Raw genomic sequence first — 23,540 nt, forward strand, 5'->3', positions numbered from 1 at the left:
TGAGGAGCCACTTTGAAATTGAATGTGTTGATTTCTATAGCTTTTTTAAATTTATCTCATATATGAACTTATCTTTCCTTTATGATCATATGCATTAAAAAGTAGATTTGAGTGTTTTAATAATTTGATAATATAGGGTTTGAGAATTGAGAATTTAGTTATCATTTTTTTGTTTTTTCTGACTTATAAGTCAAATTTAGCATTTTTACTTGTTTCATCTCTTTACTATTTTCAAACTTTCATTATGACAAATATGGGTGGCACGACTGCACCAGTAACCACGAGGACCAAGGCTCGATGACTACTGCAAGCAGACGAGGACATTGACGATGTGACGAGCAACATTGCTGCTAGTATGTTAGCGATAGTGTGTGGGCGGCGAAGCTTTCGTTGAAAATAGGGAAAAAAAAAGTAGCTTCAAATTTAGGATCCCATTTTCTTTAATTTGCAGACAAGGTTGAATAAGGGTGAAAGAGAGAGAGTCATTGAAATAGATGACGTATCGCGAATGATAATCGAAAAGTGAATGAAAAGATCTCTTATACAAGGATAAAAGGAAATTAAAGATACAAGTATAAGGATTAATTAAAATGAAAAAATTGTAGAGAGATTTAATGAAATAAAAAAATAAAAGTATAGGGAATTCCAAATATATTTTGCCTAGAAATATTTATAGCATGTTATGTTTTTTTTTTGAGAGGGATTATAGCATGTTATGTTGTTAAGGCAATTAACAATTGGTGCAAAAATTAATTTTGGAAATATGTGGACTCGGCACATTTACTTGGGAAATAACGGTAGATCAAAAGTTAATGTGCCACGTGTCAATCAACCATTGGTGGCTGGCCGCGAAATGGAAGATTTCCCGGGTCAAGATTCCGTCTAAAATCGGAGAATCAAATATTTTCCGAGAACCCACCCGGATTCGCTGGAACATCGCGGCCATATAAATAGCCCCCTTGAAAACTAACTAGGGTTTAGTAACATTACACAATCCCCACTCACAGAAATGTCAGCTGATTTCACTCCGCCGCCGACGATGGATGGCCTCACCCTCAGCGACGCCGTATCGGAAGCTGAGTTCTCGAAGCGCGTACTGATCAAGTCTATCCTCGGCCGCCCCGACAAGGGCGCCGGGCTGAACGGACGGAAGGTCCGAATCGGAGGATGGGTGAAAACGGGCCGGGAGGCGGAGAAGGGCGCTCTCGCCTTTTTGCAGGTGAACGACGGATCGTCGCCCGAGAATCTGCAGGTGCTCGTGAAAGCCGACGTCTACAAGGTGAGCGACGTGGTCGCCACGGGGACGTGCGTCCACGTTGAGGGAGTGCTGCAGCAGCCGCCGGCGACGGCGACACAGCAGAAAATTGAGCTGCAAGTGACCAGTGTTCTTAGGGTGGGGACTGTGGATGCGGCTAAGTACCCTTTGCCGAAGTCGAAGGCGAAGCTTCCGCTTGAGTTGCTCAGGGATGTTGTGCATCTTCGCCCCAGGACCAACATTGTATGCAATTCCTTCTTTTTTTGTGTTAATTTTTTTTTTTCTGTCTTTCTTATTGTGTATATGCTTAAGATTGAACGATGATGTGCGGATCTCCGATTGCTTTTGATTCAATTGCTCCGAAAAATCTTTTCTTTGCGGTTGTAGGGTCGTCATTGGGGGAGACTGTATGTGGTTGTTTAGTCGAATGATTTATTGATGTGTATGTAGTTGTATATTGATGTGGTTGTTTAGTTGAATGGTTTATAAAAATAAATGATTTTATTGTATCCTTGTGAATCTTTTGATTCTTGAAAGTTTTATAAGGCGACTTGTTAGAAGCTTTTTGAGTACTTGTTTTAGTTAGAGAATGAATTTTAGTGATAAATCCTGTGGTGATGTAAGATTGCATTTCACTTGCAGTAAGTAAAATGACATTGCCATGATATGTGTTAGACTCGATTGTGTTGGGTAACTAACATTTTGTCTGTCTGTTTGGTGCCAACTCCTCTAGATATACAAGTGTCTGTTTTTAAACGGTTAAATAGGTTTTTTAATTGTTTTGAGTGGAGTGAATGTGAGACTTAACTTATGGATTTAATGCATCTTTTGAAGCATATACTGATAGTGAATTTCACAAACTTGTGTTTCATATTAACATGTCAATTTTTTATCTGGCGCTGGAGTAGAATTTGAACCAAAATGTTTTGCATCACCATTATCTTATGATTCATTTTCTGTATATTGGACAGCAACTTATTTAGTACCTTCTGTATATGCATTACTATGCTAATATTTTCTACCTGAAATTAGTTCATTTTATCATCCAGATATCTGCAATTGCCAGAATTCGCAATGCCTTGGCTTATGCCACACATACGTTCTTCCAGAACCATGGCTTTCTGTATATCCATACACCTATCATCACGACTAGTGATTGTGAGGGTGCAGGGGAAATGTTTCAAGTCACGACACTCATTAACGATGCCGAGAAATTAGAGAAGGAGCTCAAGGAGAACCCTCCTCCTTCAGAAGCTGACTTAAAGAAAGCTGAGCTTGCTGTAAAGGAGAAAGGTGAAGCTGTGGCTCAACTAAAGGCTGCTAAGGCAATTAAAGAGGAAATTTCTGCTGCTGTTTCTGAGCTGACGAAGGCTAAAGAGAACTTCGCAAAGCTTGAAGAAAGATGCAAGCTGGGAGAAAGATTTAGGCTTCATGGTGGTATCCCAAAAAAAGATGGAAAAATTGATTACACAGAAGACTTTTTCGCCAGACAAGCATTTTTAACAGTATCAGGGCAACTACAGGTTGAAACATATGCTTGTGCCCTCAGTAGTGTGTATACCTTTGGGCCCACATTTCGAGCAGAAAACTCCCACACATCTAGACATCTTGCTGAATTTTGGATGGTGGAACCTGAAATAGCATTTGCTGATATACAGGTATGCTAATTGTTTAATTTTCTATGCACATAAGTTCGGTTATCTGCTAATATAGTTATGTGTTTGTGTATGTAAATATCCATGCTATCCTACAGATGAAGATGCAAGCGTAGTTTACTCAATCTTTCTGTATGAAACATTTCTGATTGTTAAATTAAAGGAACCACTGTGTTGTTTACTTATGCACAAAAACTTTGAGGTGTTTTTGGCATTTTATAGCATAGTTAATAACAGAGCTGATATCCTCTGCAGGATGATATGAACTGTGCAGAGGCATATGTTAGATTCCTCTGTCAGTGGTTACTTGATAATTGCTATGACGATATGGAGTTCATGACCAAGCATGTTGACAAAAATGCTTTGCAACGGCTTAAAATGGTTGCAGAATCCAAGTTTGAAAGAATAACTTACACTAAGGCTGTTGAAATTCTTGAGGAAGCTGCTAAAGTGAAGAAATTTGAGAACAAAGTAGAATGGGGCATTGATTTAGCTTCTGAGCATGAAAGGTAATATTTCTTGTATATAATCACGTTATATTTTATTGAGTCATCACCTCTAGTCCAGCCTGAGGTTTATACATAAATTGGAGTGCTCAAATTTTAATGTAGGTACTTGACGGAGGAGAAATTCAAAGCACCTGTTATTGTTTATAACTACCCAAAGGAGATCAAAGCATTCTATATGAAGGTCAATGAAGACAATAAGACTGTCGCTGCAATGGATGTCCTCGTACCCAAGGTACTCACTTTATGCATATATCTTGCAGAAATTTATAGTTTACCCTGTTGAAGATTTAGTGGTTGTTATTTATCTTTGTTGAACTTCTATGAGCTGTATTCATGTGCTGTTCAGGTGGGTGAACTTATTGGTGGAAGCCAAAGAGAAGAGAATTATGAGGTTCTAAGGCAAAGGTATGGCAAATTTCAGCAACCATTATTCGGTTTTCTTCACTGTAGATGTACCACCATAATATCTCTCTCCTCCCATCGCTTTAACCTAATTGTTGTCGACCATGCTTTGTGAAAACCTGCTGACATTGTTTTATTTGCAGGATATTGGATTTGGATCTTCCACTGGAACCATATCAATGGTATCTTGACCTGCGAAGGTATGGGACAGTTGAACACAGTGGGTTCGGCCTTGGTTTTGAGCGGATGATTCTCTTTGCCACGGGAGTCGAAAACATTAGAGATGTGATTCCTTTTCCCAGATACCCAGGGAGGGCAGATCTTTGAACCACGGTTTTAGCAGAAAGTATTAGTCTTAGAAGCACCTATACGCAACTTTGTTTCAAGTTAAGATAGAGGTCTGAAAGTGTGAAAATATCGCTTGTGTTGTTTTGTTCATTTTTTTCTATTTTGGTTTTACAGTTAAATAGTTCGACAAGTGGATTAAAGACTTGCAACTTAACATATTTGCAAATTTTGAAATTTATCTTTCCGAATTTACCTAATGAGCATATCAATCTGCTAAACAAGCCGTGGCATTTCTGCGTGCCTTCTTTGATATGCTTGTGGGTAGTTTGTACAAGTTGTCGCCCGACTGGAAAAGTTGTCAATTTGAATCCAATATATCACATTTATGATCATAATTTGTACTTTATGTTAAAAATAAAAGGGTGCCGTGTAGAATGTAAGACGCAGTATCTCTTTCCATTAAAGTAAGTACATGGTCTGTCGTAAAATAGATTGCCAACATATTACCAAGCACCGATATTAGTGACTTATGAAATTATTCTTTAGCTTCAACTAAGAAATTGGCTAAAGGTCTTTACCATTTACAATTCTTACCACCTCTCTTTGGTACAAATACCAATAATACATCCTATGTTATCTGTAGGCTGGGATGATGCACTGCAGAGTACAGACTCCGCCAAAGTGACGTTCGAAAAGAGAGCCTGTAACCAACAAGCAAGCAATATATGTTCGTTGTGTTCTGAGGCTCACATAAAGAATGGCTCTTTGCATATTCGGAATAGAACAAGTACAGCACCAATTGAAATCTTCCATTTTTAATCAGGTTAATCTAATCCGTATATGTGCACGTCCATTCCTATGATCTTGTTGCTCTTCGAGAATATCTCCATACGCATAGAGCCAAAACTGTCACACTGGCAATGCCAACCAAAATCTGCAGCACAGAATTTGGAAGTTCTGAATATTCTGTAACATGTTGGATAAAATTGATAAAAGCGTGTTAAAGTGGGAATGCAGGGAGAAAGTTGTAGCAGTCCACTATCATAGCTCAAGCTTGAAAATGAGAACTCGTCATTTCATGCATTACCCATAGCAAGCGTAATATGTAATTCCTGAAAGGAAAAGAAAAAAGAAAAAGAAAAAAAAGAATCCAGTGTTTACCTTAACATCTCTGAAGCCGAGGAGTGATTTGAACTTCTTGAAGCGGGGTAACTGAGGCATTAGGATCACTACAGTATACTGCTTTTTGCAAGGACAAGGTATGATTCTTTGTAATGCTGACTGCACTGTTAATGGTGTTAAGCTACTTCTCACTCTGGTGCGCCCCTCATCTTGAATCTGCAAGTATAACCACCGACATATTACCAACAAGAAGGCTCCAAACTCATTTCTCTGGCGTTATGTAGTGCCATCTTAGGCAAAAGATGACATCGGAGGCTTTCATGCTTTCACCACAAGTAAAAATCAATAACTAATTTTTGTTAGTCAATTACCATCTATTCTGCACACATTTATCTAGCACAGAGCAAGTGATACATAGATTTCATTATCATAAAAGCCCGACCTACATTGGTGAGCAGGACTGTGAGGGTTTTCCAGCACAAAGCCCAATAACTATTAGCTCGGACTCTTCTCATGCATACAAGACAAAGAAGAATCAGACCATAGTCATGTCAACACACTTGGACTGGTGGAAGTGTCGAACAAAGTTAAATGATCAAGGCCACATGTAAAAAAATAATATGGTGGCGAATTGACTAAATAGTGGCCAATGATACGATAAGAAACTAGTACAGATCTCAAATCATACGGCACCCAATAACAGTTGAGGGATTCTAATTTAATGAGACGATTATGACTACTGACTAGAGGTCATAACGTAAAATAAAGTCAGTAATATGTAATGGGTGAGATTAGACAGCTTTAAAGTTAATCTGCAAGTAAGCTACAAGGACAGCAGTCGATTAAGAGCCTCAAGAGCAGCTCAGGCAATGCATTCCATTTTCAACTGTTCTAGAAGATATTGTTGGGCAGTGGCTTGGGGAATGAAAACTAAATGTTTTAGAATGTCTAGCTGGATGCAGATAGATTTGATGTATCATACAGATATATTGTAAATTATGGTCTTTAGATGTAACATCGTCTGTCATAGCCACAGCAAATTTTCACACATATGACATGGGTGTATGTGTGATTATAGACTTGTAAATGATTATGGATAGGGAGTGGATAGTACATCTGGTGGAATACACCATGAAATACACTGATATTGATATTTTGACATTGCTACAATTAATAATAGGTGATGTTTCGAAGAAAGTTCCATAGATGCCAATTTGTTGTTAGTTCGGGTACTCCATTACTTCATTTAAATAAAATATTTTAATAAAACCTTTATACAAGACACATTTTCTATTCCACAAGAGGGAGAACATTCCTAGAAATCAAAACCAGGTATAGTGTCAACATTTTGCGGAAGTTCAGGCATTTTCGTGTCAATTTCATAGGTCGTAAGTAATTGAAGTAAGAACTTTATTCTAAAATAACTGAACCTGAAACTTTTTTTTTTTGAGGGAAACTGAACCTGAAACATAGAATGTCCATTTAAAAGTGAATTTGAAATATATCGGGCTGAAACAGTCATGCAATTAATAAATGGTCAAAATAAAATAAAACATGATTTAATACCTTGAATGAAGCCCCGACATCACCAGAATAAATCCTTGACTGGTAGCTCCGCAAAATTTTGTCCAACCAATAGTAGTTTTCCTGAAATGACAGAAATCAGCTAGAAGAAATGACCACAAACTAGTACTCCCTCCATCCCAACCGACTTGGCCTATTTCTTTCCAGCACGGTTATTTAGGAGAGTAAGATTGTAGTTTAAAGGTGTGTGGGTCCATATTTAATGTAGTGTAAAGTGATTACCAAGAACAAAGTTTGAAAATTTGTATTTCAAGCTAGGGTCAACTAACATCTACGGCCCATCTTGAGGGGGAGCGTGGAATTCCTCAATAGGAAAAAATAAAAGACATAATGGGTTCCAAATGAAGGGATCCTGATTTATGATCCATGTTATAGTGGGTTCCTAAGATGATTTAGGATGTTCGCATCAGTTTCTTACTTTTAGGAGGAGACTTATTCCTATTTCTACATACAACATATACTCTTCTGAAAAGAATAAGAAGAAAATTTGATAATGCGCATCATGAAATCCATTTCTCGAAGAGTCACCTGCAGTCCATTTTCATGGGCCCTTTGCTCAATTTCTAGGATGGCAGTAACATCATCATCTGAAGGTCCTTCATCTTGAAGACGTTGAATTTCGTCCAAACCAAGACTAACCTGTACAGTTATTTTCCAGGTAAGATACAAGTTTTAGAAACAAATAATTGAAAAAGAAAAGGCTCACCAGAGTTGACGAGATATCGGGATCACAAGAAAAATTAACGCTTATATCTCCACGAATGTTACCATCTCTTGAAGGTTTGTTACCACCAAGGAAAACAGAAACTCCAGCCGAGTAAATCTGGAAATTAGTACAATGATTTCTAGAAACATTAGCTCAGGTAATTGTATAATAGAGCAAATATATTTCACAGCCATACCTGTCCATGCTTAAAACGAAGGACTTGTAGCATCTTTGTTTCGAGGAGCTTGCTCACCAGTCCAGTCAAGTGAACATCTTCCATCTACAAAATATATAGAATCAGTGGAAGAGAATCTGCTGTATGAGGTTATGTGTTCGCTTTGAAATATTTTAGAAGAGGCAAAGCATATTAGTCTGTTTCTTACTAAGCATAAATGGCATAATAATCACATTAACTGATTAAAAAAAAGCATAATAGTAACATAAACTACTTGAGCGAACGCTTAATAGTACCATATTTTCATACTTGAGCTCAACCGGAAAGCACAGCTGAACTGAGCACTGAGCTTCCACCATGGGGCTCCGAACAACTTCTCTGCAAGCCAAATTATTATGTTATTGGCAAGGTTCAGAAACTAATGCATGTATGGTTAAATTGCAATTACCCAAGCCTTAGATAGTAGTAGTACCCAATTTTTACCACTTATAGTGAAAATTTGGACAATCCAAACGCATTTCACGTGAATCCCACTTTTTTTTTTCTTATTTAAATATGATAAGGGTTTAATCGTATAAGTGGATAACCCATGAATTTACTTTATGCATTTTTTGTTAAAAAATATGCATGTTAGTGTTTAACCATATGTATTTTTATGTTTAACTTTAAACGCAAAGAATATGGTTATACTCTGACTTAATGACGAAACTCCGTTAAAATGGGAGGAGATCAATTCCAGAAAATTGTAATTTTTTTAAATGTACTTTATGTATTTTTTCTGTTCAACAGTATGCATGTTTGTGTTTAATCATATGCATTTTTTGTGTTCAATATCAAGCATAAAAGATACGAATATACTCTAATTGCAACATGAAATCCCGTTAAAATAGGAACAGGAAAAGATCAGTAATTTTTTTTATTTACTTTATGCATTTTTCTGCTCAACAATATGCATGTTTGTATCTAATCGTATACATTTTTTGTGTTACATTAAGCATTAAAAAAATATGGTTACACCCTTCTTACCATTAAAAAACCAGTTAAAACTACAAAAAAAGGCGGAAAAATCTCAACCATTGGATAAACAAGATCAGTAGATGGGATTGAGAACTAAGAACTACATACTACCTAAGGCTTGGGTATTATATGATACATTCCTCCCCCCCCCCCCCCTCTATAACAAACCAAAATGAAAAAGAAAAAAGAGAGAAGAAAAAATTTATTTCAAAGAAGCGTTGACTAGGATATATCCTAAATGTAACCGCAACAACAACAACAACAAACAGAAAATTTAAAAAGAAGAAAGAAAACTTGGAGAAGGTTTTACTAGAATCCTAAAAATTGCCCCAAAACTAGCATTCCAACTCACATTAGGGACAACAAAATTGCCCCGTGCAACTTCTGATATTTGACATTGTGTTACAGATAAGAGAAAATCACTAATGAAGCATCATTTTCAATAGCTTGCAAATAATATGGATAGAGAGTAGACCTACCTAATTACAGTGGAAGGAAAAGTAAATGGTAAGCCTTTGAGTTCGTCACGTTTGAAATTCATTATTGGCACAGGGGGTCTTGGGATACCTCCCTGAATCAAAATTCAAGAACTTACAATTAGCAAGATATATACATGAAGAACAACCTAGATGAAGATACAGCGCTTACCAAGTACTGCAGTATAAGAGGGCAAGCAATGGAAGGATCAATATTTCCGACAATGACAACAGTGAAAGTTGATGGGTCCTTGAAACAATTGTTGAAATATTCACAAGCTCTTAATGGATCAACTTTCCTCAGATCACCAATTTTTATTGGCTGAGGACAATATTAGTCATGTAAGTTTCATGTTATACAATGAAGAAAGAAAGAATCTAAGAAGGGGAAATAGCTTACCCTAAAAAAATAGGAATTTCCATAATTGATCTCCCTCACACGATTAGAAAATGCCGTGTAAGGATCTCTCTCTTGAGCATGAACAGATTCTTCGGCCATCTCCATCACTATTTTTACATCCTCTTCCCCTGGTTGTAGGTTTGTCACAAAAAGTTGATAGACCAACTTTGAAGGAGAACAAAGAGCAAACAGAGAAAGAACAAGTATTAGTTGGATAATTCATACAATGAATACCAATACAAAACAGATTAATCGGCATGAAGATATTCTGGATTTCAATAAATCCCTCTGACATCAATAAGTAAACAGCATTTGTAGATAAAAGAAGTTTCTGCTAATCTTGTTGGGTAGCAATCTACATGAGAATATCTCAAAAGTGCCAAGCTAAGCTAAATGTTACTAGCATCATTTGGTTAGACGTGATATTCTATGGTGTAGTACAGAACAATAAAGAGCTAGATTGGGCTTGCTCCTGAGTACTACTACATAAAAATGGATCTCATGTATCTTAGCCAAGTCATAGCTCATAATCTTATCACAGTATATAACTATCCCACCTTCACAATTCTAAACATTAAAGGAATTAGTTTAACCTTGACTCGGCCATGCAAAATCTAATTTGCCATTCTGTTGAACTGAAATAACCCGAAATGAATCCACATAAGAGAGAAAATTAGCACTTGATAACACAATTTCTTTTTAGGAGCAGGTTAAGTAGGACACATATAGTTAGTACCGGACTTATGTAATTCTTACCGTTAGAATTGGAAAGTAGACTTCACATTAGCATAAATAAACTTATCAATTAGATTAACAAGTTGCAGGATAGTATTTTCATCATTCAAACAAACCTGCAAGGCAGTTTCCAAGTCTGAAGGCGAGCAATCCCCAGAAAAGCTTCGCATATATGCTCCAAGGCTTGTGCCTACTTCAGCTCTTTTACCAGCAAGCATATCTGCTAGCACTGAAGGTCTATGACCAAATACACCAATCTCACCAGCAATAGTGGGACCCATAGAACACGAAAAATATTCATATTCTTCAAGTTCAGACAAACCCCCATATGAGAAACCAGTGAAAAGAACCTGTTTAAGCAGCATGTTAATATTAAGCTAGACTGGTGTAAACTAATACAGAATTATTAGCTCTCTAACATAGTAAGCTGTCAAAACAATCTTATAATTAAACAGGAACAATAAGGCTGAAAAAGAACATTTAGCATCAGTGAAGCCCCTTTAATAGTTCTGGAACACTTGATGTTGAGTGTACAGTTGCACAGAGAAGTATAGCTATAAGGAAACATCATTGCAATCTATAAAATGAAGCCTCACAGATAGCACCCAATAGTACCCAAAAATGCCAATTGAATGTGGAAAATGAAAAATCACACATCGACCATTAAAACATAAATCTATCAATATCAGCCAAAATTATGTCCTTCACATAAGACATCCAATTGAAATGAAAAGAAATCTCTTCAATGAATAGATACAGAAAGATAGGAATAACTAAGGAATTCACTGATCCATGACATACAGCAAAGTGCAGAGACACTTTCTTCGCCTGTAACTGCAAAAAACTTCAGTTGCCAAATTTCTTCTATTAAAGAACAATAAAAGATGCCCCATCCCACATACTTATATATGTATACACATACAAAGGTTTCCTATAATATCTTTTTACTGATTTACAACATTTTTATACCTGATCGTTAAAGAAATCTGTGCACTTATAGCAAACTCGCATGCCATTTGAAAGAATCAACTCAGACGCACCGATACTGGAATGCTCAAACTGCTGCACCACAGAACTGAAAAAAATAATAATAATAATTGCAGCAGAATTGGAGATATGAAACCCGTAAGACAACTAATTTTCTCAGGGGACACAGTATATGCCAAATGGCACAACTTGTTAAATCTGAAACAAGTTGGCAAGTAATTAAGTTCTCAAGTAGTTAATTGTAACATGGTATACGAAACATCAAGAACTGGAGGGTGATGTTCAAGTCTATGGGACACTATATACGCCAAATGGCAAAACTCATCAAATCTGAAAACAATTGGCAAGTATTAGAAGCTCCCTGTTAGTTAATATTAACATGGTATAGAAACACAAAGAACTGGTGCGTGTGATGTTAAGTCTGGGTTGAACTAGAAGATGGTAGTACTGGATTGGATAAGAGTGTGCTGCATATCTAATAACCCTTCTTGAAACTATACTAGGCTTAAATCTGTTAGACTAAGAATATGCGCAAAGCAAACCATAAATTGGAAGAATGGGAAATATTATTAGGTAAGGAGAAAAACATAAGAATATGACCACAAAGCAACAATAGGATGGAAAAATAAAACTTCAGTGTTCTACATGTGCACCACAGGAGTCGCATGTGAATAGAAACTATGAATGCCAGCTATTTCATATCCATGGTTGCATGTTCCCTCTCCAGTTCTTAAACAATATCTTTCACAAACTCTATATTTCAATCTCTATTTCAATTTTGTATTCAATATCCAATATCATTAGCATTAGCGTGCAACGGATATTAAATAATTAGATATAAAGTTAATGACGAATCTTTTTTAATTGGATAATTAATGAGATATCAAATACTCCCTCCATCCACAAAAGAACTTCCTACTTTTCCTTTTTGGGACGTCCACAAAAGAACTTCCTACCTATTTTTGGACTATACCCACCACTTATAATATATTATTTACTTTTAATTTTCACTTTTTCACCACTCTCAATACTAATTATAACACCTTTTCACCACTCTCAATACATTCAACAACTTTTTCTGCACTCTCAATATACTCAACAATCTTTTTATTAAAACTTGTGCCACTCCCTCCTAGGAAGTTCTTTCGTGGACGGAGGGAGTATGATTAATTAAAGGAATCGAATAAAATTAAAAGATTATTCAATCATTTTTTTGTAAACAAAACAATATATTCAGATAAATATCAAATCACATAACGATGCATACAAAGGCACTATAACAATTTTGTATTTTTATTTCATTTTAGTTTGTTTTAGGTTATTTTAATTTGTTGATTCTGTGTCCTCTTGTCTCTTATCTATGTTCTATCCAGAGAATGCACGTTTCTTCATTTCACACAAAATGTAATCATGCATCGTATCAAATCATGTAAACCTCTTTGAGATTTAATAAATAAAAATATGTAATAATATGTTGTTCTATGTAAAAGGAAAATTAATAGACAAAAATAATGAACACAATATGACACTCTTAGCCAGAAAATAGCAGTGCATACTAGTAAGGCTCACACATGCCTCAAACATCTGATAAAGAGAACACAAAAGGGTGAAAGAAAAATAAATTTGATCGTAATACATACTATTATTGTTTAATGCTAGACATTATCACCAAGTTGACTCTAGGAATAAAGGTTCAAATACAATTTCGAGGATTTACCGAACAGACCAGACCAGAACAAATGACAAATTTTGATGGTTAGAGATACATCCAAAAATTTGGAAAAGGTAATGCATAAACAGATGTCAGCTTACCCTGGATTTGGCTCTACACTAATAATTTCTTCTGGGATGTTCTCATCATCCCATGGAGAAATACATCTAGCTTGTTCCAAAGAATTAACCCTTGAAACAACCCTTCTTAAACCATCCACTGTTGAAGCTGCTTGAGGCTCAATTGTTTTTATGACACAGCTACGTGATGTCTTAAAATTCTCCGAATATCCAGATACCTCAGTTGCCGATATTTCTTCCATTGACAAAAACAAAACAATTTAACATGAGATTTTATTTCCTATAGAGGAACATTAAAGAAAGAATTAAGAGAACTCACGGGGTAAAAGAGTTTTATGTAGCTGTGCTTCATACTCAATCCCGACAACAGGTTCATTTCGGAGAAAATGCTGCACAATAAGATGATGCAAGACATGATAATAACATGTTTGAAATACTTATATGTGCATGTTAGTACCTGTGTGTGTGTGTGTGCGCGAGCGAGAGTGAAGGAGAGAGAGAATCACTTGTATATATTCATCCCGCAAGTTGGTAGATTGCATCTGATCTCTCTCTAGATAGGCTGATTCGATCTCTGACATCAAAAGAGCACGGGCAACGCTTACTTCACGATCAGAAAACCCATGAGAGCGAACCCTAGCAAGCTGAAAAGTCAAGAATAAGTGATAGTGAGGAATAACAAGTTGGTCCATTGGCAATAAAAGAGCATAACAGATATTTTGTGATCAGGAAACTGAAGAATGCAAACCCTAGCTAACTGAAAAGTTAAAACATAAGTAAAGTGAAGAAATTACAAGTGGTTTAGTTGGTATTAAACACACACCTCCATCAACATCGATTCTAGTGCCTCAGTTGTCCCATTTTGCTTACAGGATGAAGTAATTATATAGGCCTTAGTAGGACGAACAAGAACATCAGCAGCAGCTGAGCATGAAAAGTAGGGGGGATCCTTATTACGGGACAATTTAAAGAACCTTTGGTTTAATGCATGGAAAAACATTGATTCAGCAAGTATATTCCTGTAGTCCTTCACAGTTTTCAGCTCATCAACCGGAACTTTACAACTGATCATCACTGCTGACTGTCAAAAATCAGTTATGAAAATAGTATTAATACATGATTATCTACACTAAGAAAATAAGGTAGTAGCAACAGGAAAATAAAAACTAAAAGAAAAATTAAAGAATTCAGAATTAACCCCAGCTGCCTCAGATTCCACAAAGCTTGAGAAACGTGGCTCCTCATGTGAAGGGACTATGAACCGCGGTATCCGTGGGGAATCAACTGCTGGATTCTTATTCCTAAAGTGAGTCTTTATCAACTCAACAACACCCTATAATAGATAAATATGAGAAAGGGGATAATACAACCAGTTAATCTTGCTGCAAGGTTCTATATAGAAAGAAAATGTTTATATATAACTAAACCTGTGTATCAGGAAAATCTCCAACAGCAATCAGAGCCATATTCTGCATATGGTACCACTTATTGTAGAATCGCTTCACAATCTCAGGGTTAACTGTACGGATCACTTTTTCGAGTCCAATGGGTAAACGATCAGCATACTGCAACCAGGAAAGGAGATTACGTCTTTTATAATAGCCCGGTGTTAGGATACAAGTAACTATGGCATCTAACACTTTCTTTTTGATTTCCAATGCAGCAATATTGAAGGAAAGGGTAAAAGTGAGACTGGAAGTATAACATAATTAAGACCTTACTTTTGAACCTTCCATCATGAGAACCCAGTGAGCATCCTGCATCCTTCCATTAGCATTCCTGCTTCCTCTATACTCTTCTAGTACAGCACCCCTTTCTTTTTCCAAGTCACCTGCTGATACACGAACCTGTCCTACACAAGATATGAGATTGTTTGAGTCAAGAATATTCTGGGGCAATATAACTAAATAAACCTTTACCTCAGAACTGAACTCCGCCAAAACAGAAATGGATTGAGATAATATTTCAGGCTTGTCTACGGGAACAAATAACTCATAAATAGTTTCATCAGCAGATGTAACAGCATTTTGACAGGCACCAAATTCAGCCCCGATACTTTCAAGAAATTTGACAAGATCATGGTTTGTATATTTCTTGGTGGCACTGAAAGCTAGATGCTCAACTATGTGAGCAACTCCACGCTCTTCCTCCTCTTCTAAAACTGAACTGCCAGGTCAAAGGCTAAGCTCAGCAAATGCATTGATATTATAGCAAAATGAGATGTAAATAACATATATCTTATCTTAAAAGAAAGATTACATAGGTATACAGCATAGAGAAAGAAAATGTACTTTGAATGTGTCACAGATCCGATTGATAAAATAAAACATGCAAGGGCTGTTAGTATAGTGGTTATATTTTATTAACCATTGCTTACATCTAAAATGCGACATTCACATCTGAGATGTGAAAGTGAACAAAATTCAATGGGATGTGATACATGTATTGAAGTGACACAACACAATTTTCAGATTAGCATTTATGCTATTCTCACCGACGCAATACTTTGGCTATCTCAACTACAAAAAACCTTATTTTACACAGTACACATCAACAGCATGATTGAATAAAGATGGAATGCCAAGTAATAATTTAACAGCACAATCCTCAGTATAACATAAAAGATCAAACAAAAGAAAGATAATTGTCCTTCATACTTGAACGCCACTAACCCCTCTTGTCTACAATGTGTAAATAAATGTGTTAGCTTATAGGAGAGTGATGCCATTTGGGAGAATGTTATGGATGACCTATATATAAATGCAGCATCCTAAATTGAAGGGCTTTCTGATTAAAACAAAGTACATTATTTCACATGCACCAGATTAGGCTGTAGTATTCGATTATTCTTTTCTCTATCACTACTCACTCATGTCTGGGTTGACCTCTTCTCATACTCAGTCAACCCTATTAGGAAGACAAGCCTCTCCTAGAAGCAAGCTACTTTGTAAGTGTGAAGTCAACATAGCACGGAATGATGTTACCAAGCTACTTAGTACTGGCTACTAGCTCCTTAACATTGGGCGGAATGATGTTAGCAAGAGATTAAGAACTTGAGCTGTAATTTCTGAAATGCAGAGGCATTGATAATTTTTTCACATACCAATCTTTATTATTACAGTGTACAAGCTATTCTATCGCCACAATTATTTTTCCAACCAAAAATACTGACCAAACTAAAACGCGAACTATAGATTCACATCATCGTCAGAAACCACACGAACTCCTAATTACCACCAATGTAACACAGATTCGGGTAAAATTACTACAATGCACATCACAGAAACAGGGGAACCCCAAAAAGGGGCGGGGGAAAGAGAGAGGTGGAGAAAAGATACACGTACCCAACCTTAACAACGAGAGCAAGAGCAGCTCTCATTCTCGGCTTCGAATTGCATCGCACATAGTAAGTGAGACCATTACTGAGGCGGCCGTACTCGACGCCGTACGGCATCTCCGGCAAAACGTCGTCTCCATTAACGCTAACGAGCTTGAGCGAGCGAAAACGCCGTTTGTTCTTCCCCAAGATCTCCGGCGACTCTGCCGGCAATAAATCCATGCTGAATTGCCCGAATTTTTTAACTAATTCGCTCTGATTGTGAGATTTTTGTTCAAAGCAACTGAATTTATTGTTGGATTAGAAAGAAGTACTCCTGCAAAAATATGTACTTATTGGGGAAATGACTGGTTTGGTATCTACTGTGAGATTCGATTATCCACTTATTACATGATTAAATTACATTTATTTTTGGTAAAATATGTTGAAGTGGCATCAAAAGTTTTCTTTTTGTTTTTAGTATCGAACGTGCCTTTGATAATTTGATAATAATGATTCTTTTTTCTTTAATAACTAGTTATCGGATTGTTTGTGAATTTTTTTTATTATTAATTTTTTTATAAGAGACGTTTATTATATAATAATCAAATAAGTCACTCGCATGTAGGCGGAACCTCTACACTATATAAATGTGGAGAAATAATCGCACGCAGACGAAACCTATACACTACATAAAGATGGGAAAATAATTGCACGCAAGTAAGACTACTACCTACACAAAAGTGGGAAAACCACACCGCATATAAGCGAGATTGAACTCAAAACAGACAAGGAGGGAAAGCAAGAAGGAGAGACACAGAACGTGATAGGGAAAGATATATACGAGAGAGGGAGAGATACATTAAGATACAGGGAGAGAGGAAGCGTAGCGGCGTCGCAAACGAGATAAAGAGGGAAAACAAGAGAGAGAGAGAGAGAGAGAGAGAGAAGGGCAACTAGGGTTTAGGATGAGAAAAATAATATATATATATATATATAGGGTTGAGTTCAACAGAGAATTATCTTTTTCAAGAGAACGAACAAATCTATATATTTTACGAACAGATCAACATAAGTAATGAACAGACGTATTTAGTAAAAATATAGAAAAACTCGCCACCAGCAGGATTCGAACCCGGGGTAAATTATTGTTCATGCGGTACATTGATCTGTTCATTAAAATTATAGATCTGTTCGTTTTTATTTTACGAATTCTCTATTCTCCACAATATTTAGCTTCTCTGTTGAACCATTCTCTCTATATATATATATATATATATATATATCTAGGGCCGTAAACGAGCCGAGCCGAGCCGAATACTAGCAGGCTCAAGCTCGACTCATTTAAATATTTGAGAGTTCGAACTTTTATCGAGCTTGGCTCGTCACCCATTTAACGGGCTGGAGCTCAGTTCGACTCGGCTTAGGTGATGCTCGATAATGTCGAATTCGGGCTTGAGTTTGAGCTCGACTCGTTAGATGTTCGTATATATGATGTTCGAGCTCGAATTCGTTATAAATTTAGGAAAGGATTTTTAATTAATATGTTACTCGAGCTCGAGTTCAACTCGTTTAAGGCTCGTGCACTAACTCGATTGAAGGTTCGTGAACAGACTCGCAAACATATTCGTGAACAATCGAATTCAAATATGTTCACGAGCTCAACGAACCAAGTACTGTTAGGCTCGAGCTCGACTCGATAAAAATTTCAAGCTCAAAATCAAGCTCAAACTCGACTCGTTTATTATCGAATCGAGCTCTAAACGGGCTTTTTTTTGGCCGAATCTCGATAGCTTGTGACTAGCTCTGTTCATTTACAGCCCTATTTATATCTAGGGTCGATGAACCCGAATACGGGTCAAATAGATCCGAGCTCATGGAAGAATTTGTCTTTGGGTAATCACTTAATTCTATTAATATAGACATCTATTATCTATTATATATTATATATTTGAAAGATAATTTTCAATTTAAAATTAATTTCCAAATTAAGTGATAATTTTATAATTAAAAATAAATTGAAGATTTATTTGTATTTTACTCCATTTTATCTTTTTTTTTGCTCTTTCCTATTCATCCGTGAATTAATGGGTCTTAAGAAATACAACAAATTAATGTTTTTTTTCTTTATCTTCTTATTTTTTCTGTTTTATTTTGTGTGTATGGAAATTAAAATATCACAAAAACTTTAAGTGGTTATTATTTATGTAGTCAAAATATATTTGTTAGATTTTATCTTGAGTCGATCCTTAATTTAAAAATATAATTATTTAAATTGTATATCTTGTAATATATACATGCTTAAATATGTTTTTTTAAGCGACATGTTTAAATATGTTAATTACATTTTTCAATTTTAAATACTATTGTTCTTATAATTAAAAAAAACTATCATATATTGATATGACAAATATCAACACCTAAACTAATATTAACCTAAATTGCCGGGATTGTTTATGGATTGAAGAACTCTTAAAGAAGTCGGAAGAACTTGGATTCAATGTAAAGAAAAAGGCTTTTGTATTTAATTTCGCGTAAATCTTACAATTGGCCATCTACTGCTATTTATAGGAGATATATTGGGAAGGGCACTAAACACATTTTGACATGCACGGATGAAGGTCGTGATTACTAATATATACTCCTTTTTAACTAACTAACTAACAATCTTTCATCATATTTTATTCCCTGCCGTCGTTCAAGGTTGACAAGTTCGATCCTGTAAGTGATTGTGAGGCCTAGCTCTCTTCACTTGTTATTCACATTGGCGTGCGAGGATTTCTCTTGATTGCGCTGATTTTTTCATTTCACACACATGCACTGAAGTTTCCTCCTTTACTTGTGACTTGAGGCTCATCGTTATTCTCCTTGGCAGATCCTCATTATTCCTGTGATGTATTTAGATAATTCCAGTAATAATAACGATATTAATTGTCATAAAATGGTAATAAATGATAAATAATTCGAGATAAACATTTAGTTAGATATCCAACGCTCATGTAGATAGTACTCCTCATTATATATATTATATATATATATATATAGGAAGAGGTTCAAGAAAGACCAACTAAATAAAAGAAGACCGGAGAACCATTTTCAGCCATTCGATCATCAAGATCTACGGTGGATGCATCATCTTGTTGGATGAATGCAGATTTTGGGTTCGAATCCTGAAGGGAGCAATTTTTTTTTAGTGCATTAATTTTAACAGTGAATGCATTAGATTTGATGGTTCTCACGTTCTCACAAATAATGTAATTCTCTCTAGAACCACACCCTATATATATATATATATATATATATATATATATATATATATATATATATGAAAGTTAAGTAATTATGAGATTTTATTTATATAACTATATAAAAATATTTTATATGTATAATACGAATGTAAATGCTAGTCTATATCTATATATTATATAGAAAATCAGTACAACGGTACCTTTTTACCGCCAAATTTTCTCTCAATTCTCTCCCAATCTAACTAACTAGCCGTCATTCTCTCTCTCTCTATATATATATATATATTTCTATTTTTCTTTTTCTTTTTCTTAGGGAGTTTTCAACTTTTGTTTCTTTTTTTTTTTTACTTTTAGAATTTTTGTTTTTTTCTAAAATTTATACAGTTTGATTAATTAAAAAATTCAATACACGTATCAAATTAAATATCATGACAATAGCTTTAATTTGATTTATAATATATAAAAGGGTTAAGTACCACTTTCCCCCTCAACGTTGACACTGCTATCGCCTTTAACACCCTAACGTCAGAGTTGACGCTGTTTACTACCTCAACCTGTCAAAACTGAAGCAAATCGCCCCTCGTGTTTTAACGGTGCCTTGGGCGGCCATTAAAACGCAGGGGGAAGGGGGGTGCGATTTGCTTCAGTTTTGACAGGTTGAGGTAGTAAACAGCGTCAACCCTGACGTTAGGGTGTTAAAGGCGATAGGGGCGTCAACGCTAGGGAGGAAATTGATACATAACCTTATATAAAAATATATATATTCAAATTAAAATTTTTAAAATTAGTCTCTTTCTCTCTCTTATTTTATGAAGGAAGTTAGTTTATCATTTTTTTTGTTATTTGAATAAAATATTTTGTGAAATCATAAAACTTATATACATTTTCTTATGCTAGATTGTAATTATTTTTATTACTCTTATCTTTCGAGTTTTTATTTTATTTTTTCACTATATTCATGTTTTAATCATGAGGTATTCATAGTTTCTTTTTGCGTTATACTTATAGTTTTTTTATTGTTATTAGTGTGAGAGATACGGACCATAGTGCATTTAATTATTTTCATATGCTTTGTCGTATGTTTGGATTGCTTTAATAGATTATTTCGTATTGGTTGTATATAAAAATATGAAATTAAATGACATACAATTGAGTTTTACATGAGTTTTAATTATAATATTTTTTTAAAATCCAATTTTGGTGTAGGAAATTATATTGATTTATTTTAGAATTCTTTAATCCTAGGAAAAAAAATATAAAATTTGTATTAATCAATATTAAAAATATAAAAGATGAGTTTTTTCCTCCATTTGTTTCCTCCTTTTTTCTCCCTCTATGTTTGTATATGAAATATTTATTTATCTATTAAAATATATTTTGCATTTATTTACAATTTTTGTTATATTTAATATTTATATTTTTATATTTCATAGTTATATTTATTTATTTAAATATATTAGTTAGTTTCAATGTTTGTCGTGCATCGTACGAATGGAGGTATTAGTAATATGGAGTATATAAAAGAGAAGTTTTCTCCCTCCAATTTTTCTCTGTCTTCTCACATCAATTTTTTTCACTATTTGTTTTCTCTTTTTTTATAATTTTAATTATTTTTAAACATTATCAAATTTTATTTATGAAGAAATATTCAATATGCATCTTAAGTTTAAGTTCGTAATAAGATTTTTAAAATGGTATAAAAATCGTCAAAAATGAATTTAAAACGAATAAGTTGTTTAAAAATTTAAAATACTTTATTTTCTTTCTCTTTGTTAAAATTTTACAACTTTTTTATCGTCTGTGTATGAAAATATTTATTTATTATGTGGAATACGCTATAATAATAATAATAATGTGTGTACTAATTTTCATTCTCAAATAGTTTAAAATTATTTGATAACTATAATTATCATTACACTTTATACATAGTTGAAAATTATGCTTTTAAATTCGGAATGTTATTGAGTAATTGATATTTTATTTTTAAACCATATTTTACATTTATTTATATTTTGATTCTTTTTAATATTTATAATTATTTATTTAAAATAGTATAAATTAATTTCAATTTTGTCGTGCATCGCACGGATAGGCATACTAGTTCAATTGAAAGAACGGTCATACAATTTAATGAATACTCCCTCCGTCCCATTATTTATGGGACAAATTCCATTTTGGTTGTCCCAACATACATGGGACATTTCTATTTTAGGCAAAAATAAGGGATGAATTAAGCATTAAAATAGTCCCTAATTATCCTTAAATAAATCATAACTCTATTCTCTCTCTCTCTCCTTCCCCCTACCAGTCGGCGCCTGCTTCCCTTCTCTCTTCAAACACCACCGCCCGTCGCCTCCACCGCCACCACCGCCCTCGCGCCCCCCCACCGCCCGGTCGCACCCCCACACCGGCGACTGCTCGACGCCGGCGAGGGCACGGCGGCAGAGTTGCCTCCATTCTCTCTTCAAAATTATCGCCCACCATCACCCGTCGAGCTGCCTCCTCCACCGCCCACCACCACTCGTCGAGCTCCATTTTTTTCTCTCTCTGGTGCTGCCACCGCGCCTCTTCGACCACCCCCACCGCCGAAGCCGCCATCCCCTCACGCCGCCTCTCTCTCTCCTCCACAGCCGCTCCGCCCCACTCCCTCTCCTCCACCGCCGCTCCGCCGTCTGTCTCTCTCCTCCACAGCCGCTCCGCCCCTCTCCCTCTCCTCCACCGCCGCTCCACCGCCCCTCTCTCTTCTCCGCCGCTCTGCCCATTTCCCTCTCTTCAATAACTAGGTTTTGGGATTTTGAAATTTTTGAAATTGTTCGATGTGCTTGCTCTCTCTCTCTCTCACAGACACACACACACAAACACGCACATGAAATTGTTCTAGCTTTCGTACAGTTCGTGGCAAATTTTTGAAATTGTTCTAGCTTTTGTACAGTTCGTGGCCATGGGAGAACAATTCCCAGAGTTAAATTTCATTTTCAGTAGTTTTTTTTTCTTGTTTTCTTTTGAACTTGGAGTTTTGAGATTTGATTTTTGAAATTTTGTGGATTTAGGGATTTTGAAATTTGGATTTTTTGGGGCAGTCACCGGCGCCGGATTTGGGGAAGATGCCATCGCCGGAAAAGGGGAGTCAGCTATGCTTCACAGTCGGTTGAATTTAGGCTGAGGAGATGGAGATGATTATTTAATTAACAATAACTCTACACATCTAATTCCCTAAATTCTACTCTTCTTAATCTCCGTGCCGAATAGGAATGTCCCATAAATAATGGGACGGAGGGAGTATAATTTTGGAGTTAATATATAAAACTATCCACTTTCATATTGTAAAGATAAAAATTGTCCACTAAGATAAAAATAATAAAAATTGTCCATTTTTTGATTGAAAAGATAGAAATACACTCCTTTAAAAATATCTTTCTCTCATTCTCTTCTCTCTCCACTCTCTTTCTCTCTCTTCTCCCTCACGGTACACTCCCTTCCCCCCCCCCCCTCTCTCTCTCTCTTACGAAAAACAGATCGATCCCCTCTCTCTGTCGTCGATCTGTCTTCGCCATGGCCGCCGCTCATTCCAGCCAGAACTCCGCCGTCGATCTCCCCCAACCGTTGATCTTCTTCCCTGCAGTGTGTTGTGAAGCACGCCGTCGCGGTGTGCCCTAGCATCGCCTCCTGCGGCGCTCACTCCGCCATTCTCCCCGCGAATTCCTCACTGTATGTCGGCTCCAGCCCTCTTTCAGCCCTAAGGTAGCTCCTGTAGAATATGTGCCGACAATTCACCAGTTGTCGGATCTTATCCTCGTTGTGGAATTCGTCCAAGCAGATTGCAGATTTCTCCAGCCCTCGCTGCCAAATCAGAGAACTTCACCATCGGCAACAA

General features: G+C 35.9%; 2 protein-coding genes across 4 annotated transcripts; one reads left to right on the top strand and one right to left on the bottom strand.

Moving 5' to 3' along the window:
- The first annotated feature begins 895 nt into the window (after window positions 1–895).
- LOC130986070 (asparagine--tRNA ligase, cytoplasmic 1) lies at window positions 896–4,343 on the top strand. The gene is made up of 6 exons (XM_057909350.1): window positions 896–1,498; window positions 2,305–2,913; window positions 3,166–3,419; window positions 3,522–3,651; window positions 3,766–3,824; window positions 3,965–4,343. The coding sequence occupies exons 1-6, from the start codon at window positions 1,010–1,012 to the stop codon at window positions 4,146–4,148; spliced, it is 1,725 nt and encodes a 574-aa protein (XP_057765333.1). The 5' UTR covers window positions 896–1,009; the 3' UTR covers window positions 4,149–4,343.
- A 196-nt stretch (window positions 4,344–4,539) lies between these two features.
- LOC130986053 (zinc protease PQQL-like) lies at window positions 4,540–16,761 on the bottom strand. Of its 3 annotated transcripts, none has more exons than XM_057909327.1 (21): window positions 16,447–16,761; window positions 15,022–15,268; window positions 14,824–14,949; window positions 14,530–14,667; window positions 14,301–14,435; window positions 13,926–14,183; window positions 13,609–13,746; window positions 13,422–13,491; window positions 13,124–13,337; window positions 11,294–11,399; window positions 10,441–10,674; window positions 9,590–9,754; window positions 9,362–9,511; window positions 9,193–9,284; window positions 7,993–8,074; window positions 7,718–7,801; window positions 7,522–7,638; window positions 7,344–7,454; window positions 6,798–6,878; window positions 5,271–5,447; window positions 4,540–5,043 (listed from the first exon to the last, which is right to left on the bottom strand). In XM_057909327.1, exons 1-21 carry the CDS (start codon window positions 16,659–16,661, stop codon window positions 4,966–4,968), a joined length of 3,018 nt encoding a protein of 1,005 aa, XP_057765310.1. In that variant the 5' UTR covers window positions 16,662–16,761; the 3' UTR covers window positions 4,540–4,965. The 3 variants fall into 3 exon arrangements, with proteins under 3 accessions (XP_057765310.1, XP_057765316.1, XP_057765324.1); XM_057909333.1 differs by having other exon boundaries at window positions 15,022–15,263; window positions 16,447–16,586; XM_057909341.1 differs by having other exon boundaries at window positions 14,824–14,954; window positions 15,022–15,263; window positions 16,447–16,586.
- Window positions 16,762–23,540: the final 6,779 nt, after the last annotated feature.

Source organism: Salvia miltiorrhiza, chromosome 1 (assembly GCF_028751815.1).
Source record: "Salvia miltiorrhiza cultivar Shanhuang (shh) chromosome 1, IMPLAD_Smil_shh, whole genome shotgun sequence".
NCBI classification, from domain to species: domain Eukaryota; kingdom Viridiplantae; phylum Streptophyta; class Magnoliopsida; order Lamiales; family Lamiaceae; genus Salvia; species Salvia miltiorrhiza.